General features: G+C 40.3%; 1 protein-coding gene across 2 annotated transcripts in view; it reads right to left on the bottom strand.

Annotated features, from left to right (window-relative positions):
- The window catches only part of insra (insulin receptor a), a 54528-nt gene extending 40927 nt beyond the window's left edge, over positions 1-13601 (bottom strand). The window contains exons 1-2 of one of the 2 annotated variants that reach the window (XM_082513279.1): positions 12296-13601; positions 1783-2331 (exon numbers count right to left, since the gene is read on the bottom strand). In XM_082513279.1, coding sequence (XP_082369405.1) covers positions 1783-2331; positions 12296-12389 — 643 coding nt within the window. In that variant the 5' untranslated portion in view covers positions 12390-13601. The remainder of the gene's footprint in view (positions 1-1782; positions 2332-12295) is intronic. The other variant, XM_082513280.1, reaches the window with a different exon arrangement.
- Between the last annotated feature and the right edge of the window lie 3188 nt (positions 13602-16789).

The raw sequence follows: 16789 nt of genomic DNA, 5'->3' as shown, positions 1-16789 counted from the left end.
TTTAAATCCACAATTACACTGAAAAATCAAGCTATGAAGGAGATTTTGCTGCATTACATTTTGTACTGAAGCCCTTGTTTTGTGTTGTGCTATGTTGTAAATCCAGGGCACAATTTTCCTTTACATCGGTGACCTTTCAGCTGTCACTCCCCATTAGGCTCAGCTCGAGCCAAAAAGAGAGCCTTTGGTCAACAACAGAAGCAAAAGCAATTCACCTGTGTGGAAATAACAAATATCTTTCAACAAAATGAGCACAGCTTGGGCTCTGGCAGCCCACAAGTCAAGCTCAACCAGCAATCAGTGCCACAACACATCAGCCGATGCTTCAGCTGAGTTCCTTCTGCACATCCTATTGGCAAAGATCATATGCAATGCCAGTTAAGATGCTTCAGCCTGCATACAAAAACCTACTTTAACTGCACCACCTGTGCTTTAAGCCATTTTACAATCAGTCTGCTGTCATTAATGCCTGCTATGTCACAAGGAGCTCCTGTGGTGCCCTCCATGGCCTTTCATGGTATCCACACGGCCATGCTATCCATACAGGTAGCCATGTTCTTTTGTTCATATTAATATCAATAAGGGTATAAGCACACAATAGAAACGGGTCAATGTCAAACTGCATCATTCAAGAATGATCACACAGCCGAATACACACGACCTCAAACATTGTTAGTGAAAACTGGACATTATCCTCCTCGTGAAGGCCAGATTTATTGCAGGACTATTTTTTTGAGACCTTTCAAGTTTTATCTTTGTATATCTAAACTGTCAAGTGTAGATTTAGAAGTGAATTTGAATTTCCAATGAATTTGTATTTAAAAAACATTTGTTATAAAAGAAGGCTTGTGACTATCTGAGTCACTGAAAAGTTCAGGATGAATGGGTAGGTGGAATGGTGTTTCACTGGATGGATGGATGGATGGATGGATGGATGGATGGATGGATGGATGGATTGAACTTTCAAGTTAAATGCCTTTTAACTATTACTGACTAAGGAGATTCTGCCATCTTAGTACTTTTAAACCTCAGCGCTGCATTTAATACCGAGATACATCTTCTCAAATGCCCTTTTTTCTATTTCATATGCTCCCCCTTGCTCATTTAAAAAAAAAAATTTTATTATTATTTATTACTTATTATTTATTTTTGCGTTTCACTTATATGCAGATGACTTGAAGATTTACGTGCCACTCAAACATCAATTCTTCTGAAGGCCCTGCTGCGCTGTTTCGGGAGATATTTGGACATGGATGGCTTTAAATGTTCTTAACTTAAATGAACAGAAAGCAGAGGTCAGTGTTCGGTGCTCCTGACTTTGACCTCAGCCCTTTAAAAATGTTTTTTAAAAAATCCTTTGCAAGGAATCTAGAAGTGTGTAACAACAATCCAAGTTTTGAGAAACCTTTGCAGTTTTTTCACCAAAACTGTGAATCAAACTGGCCAACATTGGTACTTCTCTGACATTAGACACCTGAAAACCATTTTTAATGTTTGGCTTCTAAATGCTTGAGTTCAGAGTTCCTTTTATTTGTGTTGTTTTTACTCGGATTTTCTCACTTTGTTTCCTTTCTTAAAGGCTATCATTTTGTCCTTTGTTTTATGTTATTTGATTTTATTTATTTTTTGTTTTTAATACAGCACTTTAGTCAACAGCTGCTGCTTTTTAAATGTGGTATATAAACAAACTTGACTTGACATGGATGAATGGATGTGTTAATAGGTGATTGCATCACAGATAGCACACGTTTTAGTAGATAATCTTAATAAAAAGCTGCTTACTTCTCTGACAGTGGTTGTGGGTCCAGCAGCGTTCACTGAAGTGCCCATTGAGGGTGGTCGTCTGGCAGGTGGTCTTTCCGACTGCCGCCCCTGGACACACATCGCCGCACTCTCTGTCATTCTTGTTGGCCACGATGTAGTTGTCCTCCACCGAGTCCAGGATCTTGGACCAGTCCAGGGTGGAGAGATAGCAGAGATCAGGGTTCTTCTCAATTCTCACAGCTCCTCTGGTGATGTTCATCAAACTGTGAAGGCCGATCTCGCGCAACTGGAGCATCTCAAACACAACCAGGGCATAGTTGAAGAAGAGGTTGTTGCCTCTGATGACCGTCAGGTTGGGGAAGAGTTCGCTAAGGCTCTCTAGCCCGTAAACTCTGAAGAGCAACAGATAGTCGGTGATGACTGTCAGCTTGGGGAAACTTATGCCTCTGAAATCCTCAGGCCTGGTCCTGAACATGAGTAGGATCTTCAGGTGGCCTTCAATCACAGTACAATTCTCGAGCGTCCGCAGGTTGGTCACATTGTTGCGGATGTCCTTGCTTGGACAAACTGAAAAGAGAATCAGAAAGACAGAAACATATTCTTTAGAAACGAGTTCTAGTGTCACATACAGAATAATAAACAGTAAATTGGTGGAGAGGTTCAAATGTACAGTACGCCATTAAGAGTGACGAAACTGTGATGCGTTTCAGAAAAATGTTTTGGCTCTTGGGTGTGAAGACAAAAAAAATTTCTAAGGACAATTAATCTTATGTGTTGTCTGCTCTTCTCAGTGCCGAACGTGCATTACACAAGATGTCTGCTCTGTGCACAGGAAAAACAAGGTCGAAGAAGTAAGACGTGACAGATGGGGGGGAAAATAGATCTCTTGATAATTAGGAGATATTTCTTTCCTGAAGAAAATATGTGGCTATGTCCCTAACTTTGATAAAGACCAGACCATCTTCCTTGACATTTTGTTTAGCAACCACATATCTGTCTGTGAGCCTCTGTCAAATATGGAGCGCTGTCATCAACGTGAGGCTATGCTCATCCTTGGTTATGCCGAGTTGATTTGTGGAGTTGCTTCTGTAACTCAAGACCATAAAAAACATTAGCTAATGCATTAAAAATATTTGTCCTTGGTAATGGCCATGTATTGCACCAGTAGCAGATTTGTGGCTTTGTCAGTGCTCACCCAGACACATGATCCTGTTCGATGAGAAATTCCTTAACTATGCCACCCCGCAGACGGGTTACATGTTTTTCTGTCTACTGTATCGCTGTGACGCAACACGTGAGATTAATGTTAGCCAGAAACTATCATTCGTCTGTCAAGTGTTATTTTGACACCACTGCTTATGTTTAGTCCAAAACTCAACAATATTACAGCTAACCCTAAGAACCACAGCAGTTTCTGGGTATTTTTTTGAAATCCTCTCACATTTTTACTCACCCTGAACTAAGTTTCCTGACCTGCATATTTATGTAAACAGAACATGCCCAGCTTGAAATAGAAAGAATTAAAAAATAAGGCATGAATTAAAAGATTTTGGACTTTTGATGACTCTGCCAGGTGTAAGAGTCATGCAGACATAAAATTACTTTTATTACTTGCAGCAGAAATTAAGAAATATTAATAAATAAATTGATTTCGTCAGCTTTAGATGAATGTCCAGTGTGTTGCAAGAGCTACAAAAAAACAGGGAGTTGAGTATAAAGAAAACTAAAGGTAATTTCCTAAAATGCCTTTTTTCAAATGAGCCAAACTCTTAACCTCATGGAAGTGCTATATGGGTCACCCCAGCCTTAGTCATGCTGGAGGTGTGCGGCCTGCTGAGAGTGGACTGCATTTGTTTACCAAAGGACCAACCGCTGAGCCGGGGACATCAACCAGTCAACCGGTCAGCCGTGTGGAGACGAATGTAACCACTAGGTGTACTTGTCTTTATGGCCGCAGCTCATTTTACACCTTCTGTTGCATAACAGTACAAGACAAGCAGAGCACAAACACGGAGTCCAATCACCGGGAGACTGAACAACAAGCGTTTCACTTTGTAACCTTAACCAGGAAGCTAATTCTCCAGCACTTATCTGGAGTTGAGCCTACAACTCGGAGGCGTGTTTAAAACGGAGCGTAAAATGTTCAAATGAGGGTTTCAGCTGCTGCCCATTAAAAGCAGCTCAGTTTGTTAAAAAGCACATTTCTCTTCTTAAACTACACAAAGATCAGCAGCTCTCCTTGGAGGCACTGCTAACTTGTAAGCACATATGACGGGCCACAATCCTTTTACTTTCAGCACATCTACTTCAAATTTAAACTTTTCACATCAAACTGACTGACAAACTGCCAGCAGCCTACTGTAGATCCATTAGGAAACACATTTACAACTACAAGCTTCTCTCTGTATCATACAAGGCCCCACACACAGTCGAGCAACGCCATTAAAAAGAACAAACAACAGCCAAAGTTTACAATACGAAGGGTCAGTGGCTGTGTAGTCACAGCTAAGGCAGAAAGCAGAGGACTAAAATGAGAAGGGGAATAATCACAGGGCGGCGAGTGCAAGTTCCTATCAGTGTACACTTTCAGCCAGGCCAGTATTTTTAGCACCACATTCCCAATAGAGAATCTAATACACTCCAGTCCTACCGATAGTGGCTCACATTGGAAAGTGGAACATAGCAGCCCTGGTGTGTAAGTGAGGAATTTTGGAGCAGCGGCAGAGAAAGAAACTGTCCGAGCACTCTTCTCTACCTGCGAACAGCAAGTTCAAAAACAAAACTCTGGCAGACAAAAACTAAGGCGGCTTAAATTTAGCTCATGACAACATGTCATGACTGAAACAAGACAAACTGGGACCACTGATGAATTTACATGCTGTATTGTGAGAAACAGAGAAACTGGGAGATTTCACAAAGGTTTCCACTCTCCATACATCCCTTAGTCTGAACCAGACACTGAAAAGACTGCTTTGAGTCATCAATTAGAGTCGTTAGAGGGGCACATTTCTATTCACCACAGCCATCATGTCTCTCGCTGCCTACACCTTTGAGAGAGATTTACTTTATAATTAATCGAATAGGAGCACTATGATAGACACAAAAGAGCAGGCAGAAATGTATTAATAATAACTATAATAATCACAGTGTAAATGTTTTCCCTAAATGAAATTTATAATGAGCAACAAATCGCACGAAAAGACGAAATAGAATTGTTTTGAGCAACATATTCTTTTATTATGAAAAACTGGGTCTTTTAACACCACTCATCAGCAGGATAAATAGTTGGTTTTGGCCTCTTTGGGCATTTTATTAATTATCGCTCAAATAACTCAGCCTCCATTTACACGTCCACAATATACTACCGTGTCTGGATTATCTTATCTGGATGAGGGGAAAATGCAGATCATTAGCACTGAAACAACATTCTGATAAGCAGTTAGTTAAACAAATAATCAGCTTCTCAGAGCTGGAGGAGATTTGCTGCTTTCAATGTAAATTATTCACTGTAAGGTGAATATGTGTGAGTTCTGAACATTTGGTACATCAAACGATGAAGAAATATAAAGGACGATTGGAGATTGCGGCTATTTTTCCTTTTTTTGCGCCACGGACCGGTTTATGTCCGACCAATATTTTTACGGCCCGGCATTTAAGGTGTCGTGGATAAATACAATAAAATAAAATCAGTACTGGTACCAAAAAAAGAAGATTTATTCATAACACATAGGAAAAGACCCAGGGAAACTGAGTTAACGATTAAAACGATTAAAAAAGAAACTCTAAAAACTCTAAAAACCATACATTTCACACCCGAGCCTTAACTCTTGTGGCCTGGTACCAAACGACTCACGGACCGGTACGTCGTCCGTGGCCCGCTGGTCAACGGTACTCTCTCCAATCCCAAAATGCAAAGAAAAGCTGGCGCCTGGAAGGGACTTAACTTACAGTGTACACTTAACAGTTAGGTTGGTTCGAGGTCTGAACACCTCGTGATAAATGAACGACTCTTGAGTTCATCTGGAAAAAAACGAGACCAGCTCCTCTAAAGGGTCCTGGTGCAGTTGTTTTGGTCTGCACCCAAATGCAATTATATCTTCAGAAATGAAGTCCTGTGAATTTCAGATGACCACAAGAGATGGTGTAAAATAGCCATGTATCCTTTACGTTGCACGTGCAGAGGTCGAGACACAATACCAACAAAGTCACACTTGTGACCTAGGCGACGCAAGCAACCTGACAAATGGACGTGGTGCCCAGCTGAAGTTTGGAAAGAAGATGAAAGTGAGATGCTTGCTGGGTGCCTGGCCCCTTCATTAAGAATGACATACAAACACCCTTACACCCGGACTGTACTTTCCACATCCAGAAGTCTGCTCGGGTCCGCATGAGGTCAATTTTATCATGGTGAGCACAAGGACCCGTGCCGATGTCCATGTGCTTGCATGTTATTTGTGACCATGTGGACAGAAAACTTACATAACAATGCACAAATTACACATCTCCAGCTTCCTGTCTGTGTCTGCAACCATATATATACACATGGCCCTAAGTGAGCGTGCTGCCTAGGAGGAACACGTAGGTAGGAATGTCTATAACGATACCGGCAGAATTAAGCAATTCTCGATACCCAATTCAATACGTCCATTTCAGAATAACAAAAGAAATGTAATACTTTGGATGCTTTTGAAACTAACTCAACTTGAATTATTTCTTGAAGTATTTTAAAATCAAATGGTACCATATGTATTGGTTCTGGTGACATCCCTACATTTAGGAGGCAGCACATATGACTCACAACTCCAGTGACTAGCTGTGAATTAACTGGACTCTATTACTCTCGCACAAACCAGTGCAATCCGACGTCACAGACTTTGTACTAATGTCCAACACAACTTGTGCACCACCAGGTAGAAGTTGCAGCCCAACAATTATTTTTAAAGCTGATAATTAAGCAGATTATTATTTGTCATTGTTTAATAATTTTATACATAAAACTTTTTTTTTTTAAAGCCAACTGGTCTGGAACTCAACCTTATGTCAATATCACCCAGTTTTCCAGACATGGATTCATGCAGCGTTCCTTTTACCCCTTTTACCTCAGAATCTGGATATTGGAGCTGGGAGTGACGTCATTCCCAAGTTGACTGCATTCCAGTAGTAGCAGATGGAAAAGCAGCCTTTGTTGTGCTCCCTAGCAAGGTAAAGCCATTCATCCATCATTAGCAATACAGCACAATGCCTGGTTTTATTGTGCTTAAAAACATCGCTGCAGCACATCCGCGTGCTTGTGTATAGCTTATATAGTGAGTGTTGGATCGCTGCCTGCTAGTGAGTTGCAAATACACAGCAGCGGTAATACAAATTACAAGTTTTACAGTTTTACTTGTGTTTAAGAAGTCAGGGTTGGTGGGGCTTTTCTGACTTTCAGAGTGCGCAATCCAACTTAAGGGTTGGACAATGTGAAAGAAATCTCACATCAGAACACAAGCAGATTAATTCTCCCTTAACCAGCTCATCGACTAATCGCTCTAAAAGCTCTACGGCACATTATTGCACTCAGATTCATTGGGTGATGTTTGAAGGTGGTCTGCTTCACGATGTAATCAGTCTGTAATAAAAGTCAATCAGGCAAAAAGGAAATCCATAGAAGTTGATCACATTTGAGAGAAAAACTAAATCTACCCACAAGCTCCAACAGTGTGACCCAATTCTATATAATAATGAAGCCATACAGCAAACGAGACCACACAATTAATTTCATGAGTAAGTGCAGACACAGTTATGATGTTACCGTCCTCATAATTAATCCACACAGTTAGCAGATTGTGAATGCCTCGTGTAAATCCCGCCTAGGTCACAAGTTGCACTTTAATTTGAATCAACATGCACTAATCTATAGCTCACTGAAGCTTTAATGCAGAACACAAATTGTGTGCATATGTGAACCAAAGGAGTCAATGCTGCACAGTCTGAGTGCCACAATCTGTCCACTTTGTGCTCAGTGGCACTACGTACAAAACCGCAATCCTTTCACTACAGCTGCAAGCATCAACAGGCACAGAAGGCTTCTGATGTAGAGAAGGAAGTGGATGGGGGGGTTCGGGCTGTTAGGCTGATGGTGTATATTATCACTGAGCCTCAATAAGCATGCAGGAGCGCAAGCACTCAGTGATTGCAACACTTCCCTTTTCTAAGTTTCACTGTTGTGTTGTTTTCTCAAACAGGGCTACAACTAACTGAACATTCACAAACTGGCACGTGATGTGATCCTCTTTAAGACGGGTTTTAAAACCTCAAAGTGAAAATGAAAAATTGTAAATTGTAAATTAATTGTAAAAATAAGGTTTCATTTATCTAACATCGTGCTCAAAACTATTCTAAGAATTACTTCAACTAAATGTTGTATTTATAAAAAAAACCCAAAACAAAACATCCAACTATCTGCTATGGAGAGCTCCTGAGCACCAATTACAGCTCAGAAATTTATCATTTTTGAATTGTGCAAGATCAGATATTACAACAGCCAGAAAGTGACATTACTACGACTCTGAAGAGATGCAACTTTCTTCAGAAATTGGTCAAGAGTCAAAGTCATCCTCCGCAGTGTAGAATCTCTTACAAGAGTCCAGAAAGCGGGCGTGGGTTGAGAGTTTAATCATCAAATATGTCAGCAACTGGGAACCACAGCACATTAACAATACAGTGCAAAAAACAAGGAAAACGTTAAAACCAAAGAAATCAGGCCTCAGTCTTTAAATAGAGTGAAACTGAGTAAAACAGAGAGCCCGACCACACCACAAAGTTCCCCTTGGGATTGTGTGATTTGTATACTGTGGCTGTGGACCAAAGATCATTTAGTACCCACTCAGCGGCACTCACACATTATTCTCTCGGCTGGTACCCCCTTTTTATGTAAAAATATAAATCACAACCCTATTATTTGTCCTTCATTTTAAATTTGGGGCGCCTGTTACTTTGCAAAACTGCTGACACAGTGCAGTAGCAGCCAAAACAGCTAATGTCACTACTGGCTTTAACCACCGGGATTCATAAGAGCCTTTTAAAAAAAAACCCCACAGAGTTCATACAAACAGCACGAGCACCGAGGTAATTATTACCTCTGAAGTGTGACAGCACGCTAACAAGCATATTTTCTTTAAACAAGGCCACAGTGTCAAGGGTAAAGATCAGAAACTACAAGGTTTCACCGTCAGCATGAGTGGATAAAACGAATGAGTGCAGGTGTGTCAGATTACCGTTTTCAAGCAGTGCATAAATTTCAAACCTGAACGTGCCAACAAGGATTAGAGAGCCATTGTTTCGGATGACAAATGCAAAAATCACACTATTGTATACATGTCAACTGCACTTGTGACTTTGGTACTTGAGGGCACAGTGGCAGCTTGTGTGTAGTGTTTTTGAAGAGGTGGCGGGGGGAAGGGACAGTTTCATTGCCCTACAATTGCTCTTTTTGTCGGGTGGCGTAAATCAAGGGCGCCAGGTTGCTGGATCGCTGCCTGATTTTTTGACCAAAGTGGTGCTTGACAACAGGGTGCCGGTGGCTTCATGGCGAGCCCCGGCTGTTTAACGCTCTTAAGGTGATATGTTATCATGGCACAACAATAACACGACTCGACCACCTGAGCCCTTGAAGCGCGACGTAAGGGGACATAAGATCGAAGCAGCTCATGCTTTTATATATTTTATATTTAATAATATATTTTTAAATTTAACCCAATCTATTAGACTGCTGTGATAAGACCCTGAATATTTATATATTGATTTATTTGTACTCCAAGTGTTGGAACAGACTGATGTATGGCCTTATTTTTTCGCACTCTTTTTTTGTTCCCTTTGCTTTGGTTGATGTTGTCTTTACTAAAACCAAAGTAGCGTCCAAATAACAGCAAAAAAAACAACCCATTTTTATTTGGTACAAACTGCGCAGTTGGCTCAGTGTTTGACATTTCCTCCATGATGTTTTCATGTCACAGACGGGGGAGTCACAGAACAGTCATGTGACAGCACACACAGTATATTTTAAAGGTGACAGTACATAATTTGGGGAAGTACTAACAGAATTTAACAACAGAGCAGGATTACACATATTAGAGGTTCTGAAAGTCGGTTGTTTTTTTAAATTAGAATTAACTAGTCTGTTTTTCCCCCCTGACGTTAAAACACAACCCCAAACTAAGCACCTGTTTCTGTTGCCCTCGTTTGGAGAAAAAACTGTATTTATGTTTTTTTTCCTACATTATTTGCTTTCTGAATCGTAAACTTCTGGCACTTGAAGTCATATTTCCAGTTTCTTGGATGTATGTATTGGCAATTACTCTTCTTGGTGACTTGCACTGTTACATCAGTAAAGAAGGTGACACTTATAAATGACTTAAGCTGATGTTTATCACATCAGTTCTGCAGTCGCCAAATGTTCAAAGTGTGAATGTAAAAAAAAAAAAAACTTTCTAATCGATCTGTGGTACTTTTTACAGGGTCCAGCTAAAAGCATAAAATACACAATATTTACCAAAAATGGTGACGGCTTCAACATTTTCAATTGATGTTTAGTGAATGAAATCAATTCACGGTGAATATGAAGTTTCCATTATTAAGTGAGTTTTTCCCATCAAGCTGAGCTGGGCAGCGAAAAACAAGTAGCTCAAAAGATTTTCTGACTTCAACACTGGTCAGTGCAGCTTATGAAATCGAGCAGTGTGGGGCCCAGGTTCCACTCTTCCCGTCTGTGGTTCACCCTTAAGTCTGAGAGGAGCGAGAGGGGGGCTGCACAGCAATTACACAACTCGCTTCAGATTTATATCTTAAAATTCTCGCTCAGCCTGACTTGATGGCATCGCTCCAAACGCTCCTCATTTAAATCTGATGAAAGGCAAGAGACTCTGCGCTTTTTCTTTTTATCCGATTGCCTCTTACGTCAAACCAATGCCATATAGTGAAGCAGTAGGAGTGTCAAAGCTACCTGGGGCTGTGCACACACTGTATAAATGTCATAATGTACATACACGGGAGGGGCTTCTGTTTATCTGTTCATCTGAAAACGTGTTTGTGTGCTTGTGTAACAGAACTGTACCAAAAAGCAGAGCATTTTCTCTTAGATATTACAGTAACTAAACAGGATTAAAAGTGATGAGTACAACATCGTTTTTACTTTGCAACCGCGCACAAAATTGACCATCAAATGAACCTACAGGCAAACATTTTTGTAAACAAACAACTTGAGGAAAACTGGTTAGCTTACCAGTTTACATCAGACTTTTGAAGATCATATAAAAAGGGCATTTACACCACATTTAAAGTCTGATTTTAACATTAAAGTCATTTTAAAAATGCACACTTCGGGAGTAATTTCACTGTATAAAACTCAAAAAGTATTGACAGATGTACCAAACACGAGCCAATATTCTTCCACCAAAGGCTGTGACAAGCATTATTTCAACAAGTTATTCTGGCTGGACAATAAGGAAACAACCCAAGAGTTATTTGCAGATTAAAAAAAAGGTTTTAAAATTTTTCTTCTGACCTATAAATCAAAGATAACCTGGAATGAATCATCTGCTCTGATAAAACTGAACTTCCTGGTATATGGGGCAATGACTGATCTCTGCCATATCACTGCTCTGCTGTGCAGACATCTTTAAAAATGTCCCACACCTTTTCTTAGTAATATTACCCTTATAATAAAGATTCCCACAGTGGAAAACTGTCAGTTTGCAGAGTCACTGCAAATGCCGTTCATTCATTCTTATCAACAGGGTGTAGAAGGGATTGTGAGGGGCTTTAAAGAGGGCTTATTGTCACATTCCTGCACAGAGCAGAGCAACAAGCCAAGCTTAAGCATCTACAATAACAACCAATTAATTCTACTAAATTCTCAGACTACTTACTTAATTTGTTTACAGTTAGTGCAGACTCACACAGCCGATAACTGCTAACCTTTGTCCCTTCAATGCAGGGGCTGTCTACAGCACTGCTGCTGCAGCCTGCGTGCTTTTTATCAACTCACCATCACTAACAAAACAAGAGAAAAAAAAACAGTATGGCAATATTGCAGCAGGGTATCCGACTAATCAGCGGGATGTTTGCTTCATTTAAGAGTAAAACCGTAATAATAATAATAGTGATTTACTGTGTTTTTGGATGTTCATATAATAACTACAGCAGCTACTACGTGGGTGTAAATATCTGTAGATAAAGAAAACCTGATAAGTCACTTATGAAATCGATCAACCATTATCTTGGCACTATTAAAATATGTGTAAAGATTTTTTGATTGCTTTCGTTAACCCAATCACTGCAACTGAGGAGAATTTTCGCAGCACTTGGCTGTCATTTTTTAATCAAGCGTAATTTCAATCTGTGCGTTTTCCGCTCTTTTTCGCAAAAAAACTTCTGCTTTCTCTCAGGGTAGAAAACAGGCATCTGCACAGCACAAACAGCTACTTACTCTAAGTTTCACACAGTTTTTAAAAAGAGCTTAACATGAAATGTGAAAATTGGTGTTACTTACTCTCTGCACTCGCTTGGTGACAGCTCATCATAAAGCAGACTGCGGTCAAAACAAACCCCAAAAGCAAAGTCCGGAGCCACATATCTGACACCATGCAGCGCTTACTCCCGGTCGAAAATCAGAAAAATATAAAAAGAAAAACCTCCCGACGAGCAGGACAGCTCGGACTTGAGAGAGAGAGAGAGAGAAGTACCTTCAGGAAACTGGTTTTGTTTTGCGGCGTGGGCCAACAGGTAAACAAAAATAAATAAAAGACATCCCGGAAGATGGGCGGAGGAACGACTCCAACGTGTTCAGTCAAACACAAGCTAGCAGTGCTGCTGCTGCTAAAGTTAGCCACCTCACTGTGGGGCGGGGGGCGCAACCATCAACAAACGCCAACACAGGGCGTGGGTGCTCTTTTATGACTTTAAGTGCTTTTTGGTTGTTATTCTGGCCCAGCTGAGTGTGTCAGTGTCGGTGAAAAAAAAAGTGCAAAAACGGGCTCGCTAGCCGAGAAGAAGCTGGTTAGCGCTGGTGCTACAGTTGAGCTAGCTAGCCTGGCTCCTGCTCCACTCCAGCTCAGGCCACAAGCGAAGTTTGCGCCGCTTTTCAGCAGCCCACTCAGTTAATTTTAACTTCACCAAATGCGACGCGTGGCAACTCGGCTGCAATGCATTTCATCCTCAAAAAATAGAAATGATGCATGCACAAAAATCTTAATAAAAGCGAGCTTTAGTGTGATTAAGAGGGATTTTTTTAAAAATAGGGGAGTCGTTTGCTGCTGACTCGATGGTTGTGGCATGCGTGGCGTAACGTTAGCGTGAAAAAAAGAGGGAGCGAGATAGAGACAGAAAAAAGAAGAAAAAATCCCGTCAAGTCCCACAGCGAGCAAAAAACAGCCCAGTTTTCATGTTTGTGTTGTGAATTTTGTCGGCTTGGCTGGAAAACTTCCTCCACAGTCCGTGTAGATATTTCAGCAACACCTCCGCTCTCTGAAAGGCTGACAGCGCAGACTTCGTCGCAGCTCAGAAGCAGAAGCACCACTCTCCTTTTTTTGTTTTTGTTTGGGAATTTAAAAAAAGAAAAGAAATTCACATACACGCTCCAATTTGTGCTCAGTGCACTGCACGGCGGCCCGCTACGGTCAAAAGTGTGTATCTAAACGAGAGGAAAGTAGGTTTATCGGAGTTTATAGTTGTTTTTTTCCTTTTCTTCTTCTTCCACACACAGAGGTAGGTCTCCCTGGTCCTGTAGGATCCCCTTCTTCCCAGCCCCTCCGCCAGTAAACAAACCCTGCCAGTGAGCCAGATGGGCTTGAGGGGAAATACGGACTGGAGCTTATTGGATTACACAACAAACTGATCCTACTGTCAGCCGGTAACGCGTTAGAAAGTAACACAGTTACTCCTGCGATTAATTTGCAACAACAAGGAGAAGTTTACCTCGAAAACTGCTTTAGATTTACTGCCGTGTCACTCGATTTGAAACGTACTTAGAACTTTAAATGTACGACTACAGACGAAATAATCGGTCAAATGATCGATATAAAATTCATCAAAAACTCCCAATTAATCTTTAAATTATTATTTTTTGCATGTTTGTGGTTGTTGTGAATTTGAAAACAATAATCATTTACACTTTATGAAATTTAAAGACCTAAATATTAATGATTAGCTAAAAAATAATCATTCAAGTTGCTCCCTAAATAAATTACTTTACCATTTAGTGATATTTAAGTTATTCCTTAAATATCACTATTACTAACTCCTAATACTATTACTACTAATAATAATAACAGTAATAATACATATCTAAACAAGCATCTCTTAAAATATTTTTCTTTTCAGGTTCAATTTAACTTTATTTGAGTAGACAGGGTACTTTGTAATTCTAAAAAGAAATTATTATTATTATTATTATTATTATCACTAGAGCCTTGTGAAAATTAATTAAAGGAAAAACAACAGTTTTGCCAGTAAGCATAATCACTTTGCACTTTTATGTGCATCTCACAATTAAAAATATTTAAATAAGCAATATTTACTAGTTAACTATATTTATACATATTATTTATATATATATATATATATATATATATATATATATATATATATATATTCTGACTCGAAGGAATACACATTTTATGGGTTTATTACACACACATAAAAAAAGAAAGACAATAAACCAAAGAGCATTTTGTTTTCCATAACAGACATCACACAGGAAACACCCAAATAAGGAACAGAGAGCTCCAAAAAAGGCCAGATAACCTCCGGAAGTAAACATTATTCAGTTCACGAGGTTACTGATCACATACAGTGAAACATAAAGTACTGTAATCTCCTGATTTGAAACCAGACTATATTAGGTGCACGCTGTGTGTACAGACCCACATTCTTTGTAAATTAATGAACCGAACAAGCAATATTGTTGTGTAGTAGCAGACAAAGTGTTCCTTTAAAATGACACTGATGTGATTATGGGTTAGTGGTGAAATAAGATGGATATTTACTAAAGTTGTAAACACCGTGCTGCCAGTAAAAACCCAAAGAAGTCAGTCAAACATGAGGCGAATTATCAGGTAGATAAATGAGTAGTAATGTGATTATCATAAAACAAAGCAATGCCCATGACTTTTATCAAATGCATCATTTAGAATTTTTGTTTATTGTTTTTTAATTACCGTTTTTATCCGGTTATTAAAAACATTGAAGTGAACTCAAATTGTGCATTTTCCATCAACTTCAATCCTCTGTTAAACAGAGGATATCTGGACTTCCTTTCCCCCTCATGAAGTTTAACTTGTTTAACTTGTTTTGCGCAATTTTACTGTTGTAGTTATTAATTCAAACTGTAAACCACAGTTTACAAAAAGATCAGCTGACATGGGCGTATTCAGAATGAGCTGCAGAACCTTTTAAAATTATAATAAGCATTCCAACATCTTAAGGTGGGTGCATTTTCACAGCTGAGCCTGTGATTTGGGATGGTGGACTTTGTCTGTAATCACAGATCCCCGGTTTGAGCCCGGAAGGACACACAACACTCAAACCCAGATACAGTGGGGCAAAAAAGTATTTAGTCAGCCACCGATTGTGCAAGTTCCCCCACCTAAAATGATGACAGAGGTCAGTAATTTGCACCAGAGGTACACTTCAACTGTGAGAGACAGAATGTGAAAAAAAAAAAAATCCATGAATCCACATGGTAGGATTTGTGAAGAATTTATTCGGAAATTAGGGTGGAAAATAAGTATTTGGTCAATAACAAAAATACAACTCAATACTTTGTAACATAACCTTTGTTGGCAATAACAGAGGTCAAACGTTTACTATAGGTCTTTACCAGGTTTGCACACACAGTAGCTGGTATTTTGGCCCATTCCTCCATGCAGATCTTCTCGAGAGCAGTGATGTTTTGGGGCTGTCGCCGAGCAACACGGCCGAGCAAAACTCCCACCACAGATTTTCTATGGGGTTGAGGTCTGGAGACTGGCTAGGCCACTCCAGGACTTTAAAATGCTTCTTACGGAGCCACTCCTTTGTTGCCCGGGCGGTGTGTTTTGGATCATTGTCATGTTGGAAGACCCAGCCTCGTTTCATCTTCAAAGTTCTCACTGATGGAAGGAGGTTTTGGCTCAAAATCTCACGATACATGGCCCCATTCATTCTGTCCTTAACATGGATCAGTCGTCCTGTCCCCTTGGCAGAAAAACAGCCCCATAGCATGATGTTTCCACCCCCATGCTTCACAGTAGGTATGGTGTTCTTGGGATGCAACTCAGTATTCTTCTTCCTCCAAACACGACGAGTTGAGTTTATACCAAAAAGTTCTACTTTGGTTTCATCTGACCACATGACATTCTCCCAATCCTCTGCTGTATCATCCATGTGCTCTCTGGCAAACTTCAGACGGGCCTGGACATGCACTGGCTTCAGCAACGGAACACGTCTGGCACTGCGGGATTTGATTCCCTGCCGTTGTAGTGTGTTACTGATGGTGACCTTTGTTACTTTTGTCCCAGCTCTCTGCAGGTCATTCACCAGGTCCCCCCGTGTGGTTCTGGGATCTTTGCTCACCGTTCTCATGATCATTTTGACCCCACGGGATGAGATCTTGCGTGGAGCCCCAGATCGAGGGAGATTATCAGTGGTCTTGTATGTCTTCCATTTTCTGATGATTGCTCCCACAGTTGATTTTTTCACACCAAGCTGCTTGCCTATTGTAGATTCACTCTTCCCAGTCTGGTGCAGGTCTACAATACTTTTCCTGGTGTCCTTCGAAAGCTCTTTGGTCTTGGCCATGGCGGAGTTTGGAGTCTGACTGTTTGAGGCTGTGGACAGGTGTCTTTTATATAGATGATGAGTTCAAACAGGTGCCATTCATACAGGTAACGAGTGGGGGACAGAAAAGCTTCTTACAGAAGACGTTACAGGTCTGTGAGAGCCAGAGATTTTCCTTGTTTGAGGTGACCAAATACTTATTTTCCACCCTAATTTACGAATAAATTCT

The sequence above is a fragment of the Aulonocara stuartgranti genome, assembly GCF_965226115.1.
Source record: "Aulonocara stuartgranti genome assembly, chromosome: 18".
In the NCBI taxonomy this organism is placed as follows: Eukaryota; Metazoa; Chordata; class Actinopteri; order Cichliformes; family Cichlidae; genus Aulonocara; species Aulonocara stuartgranti.
This window is presented reverse-complemented; position numbering and strand designations above follow the sequence as displayed.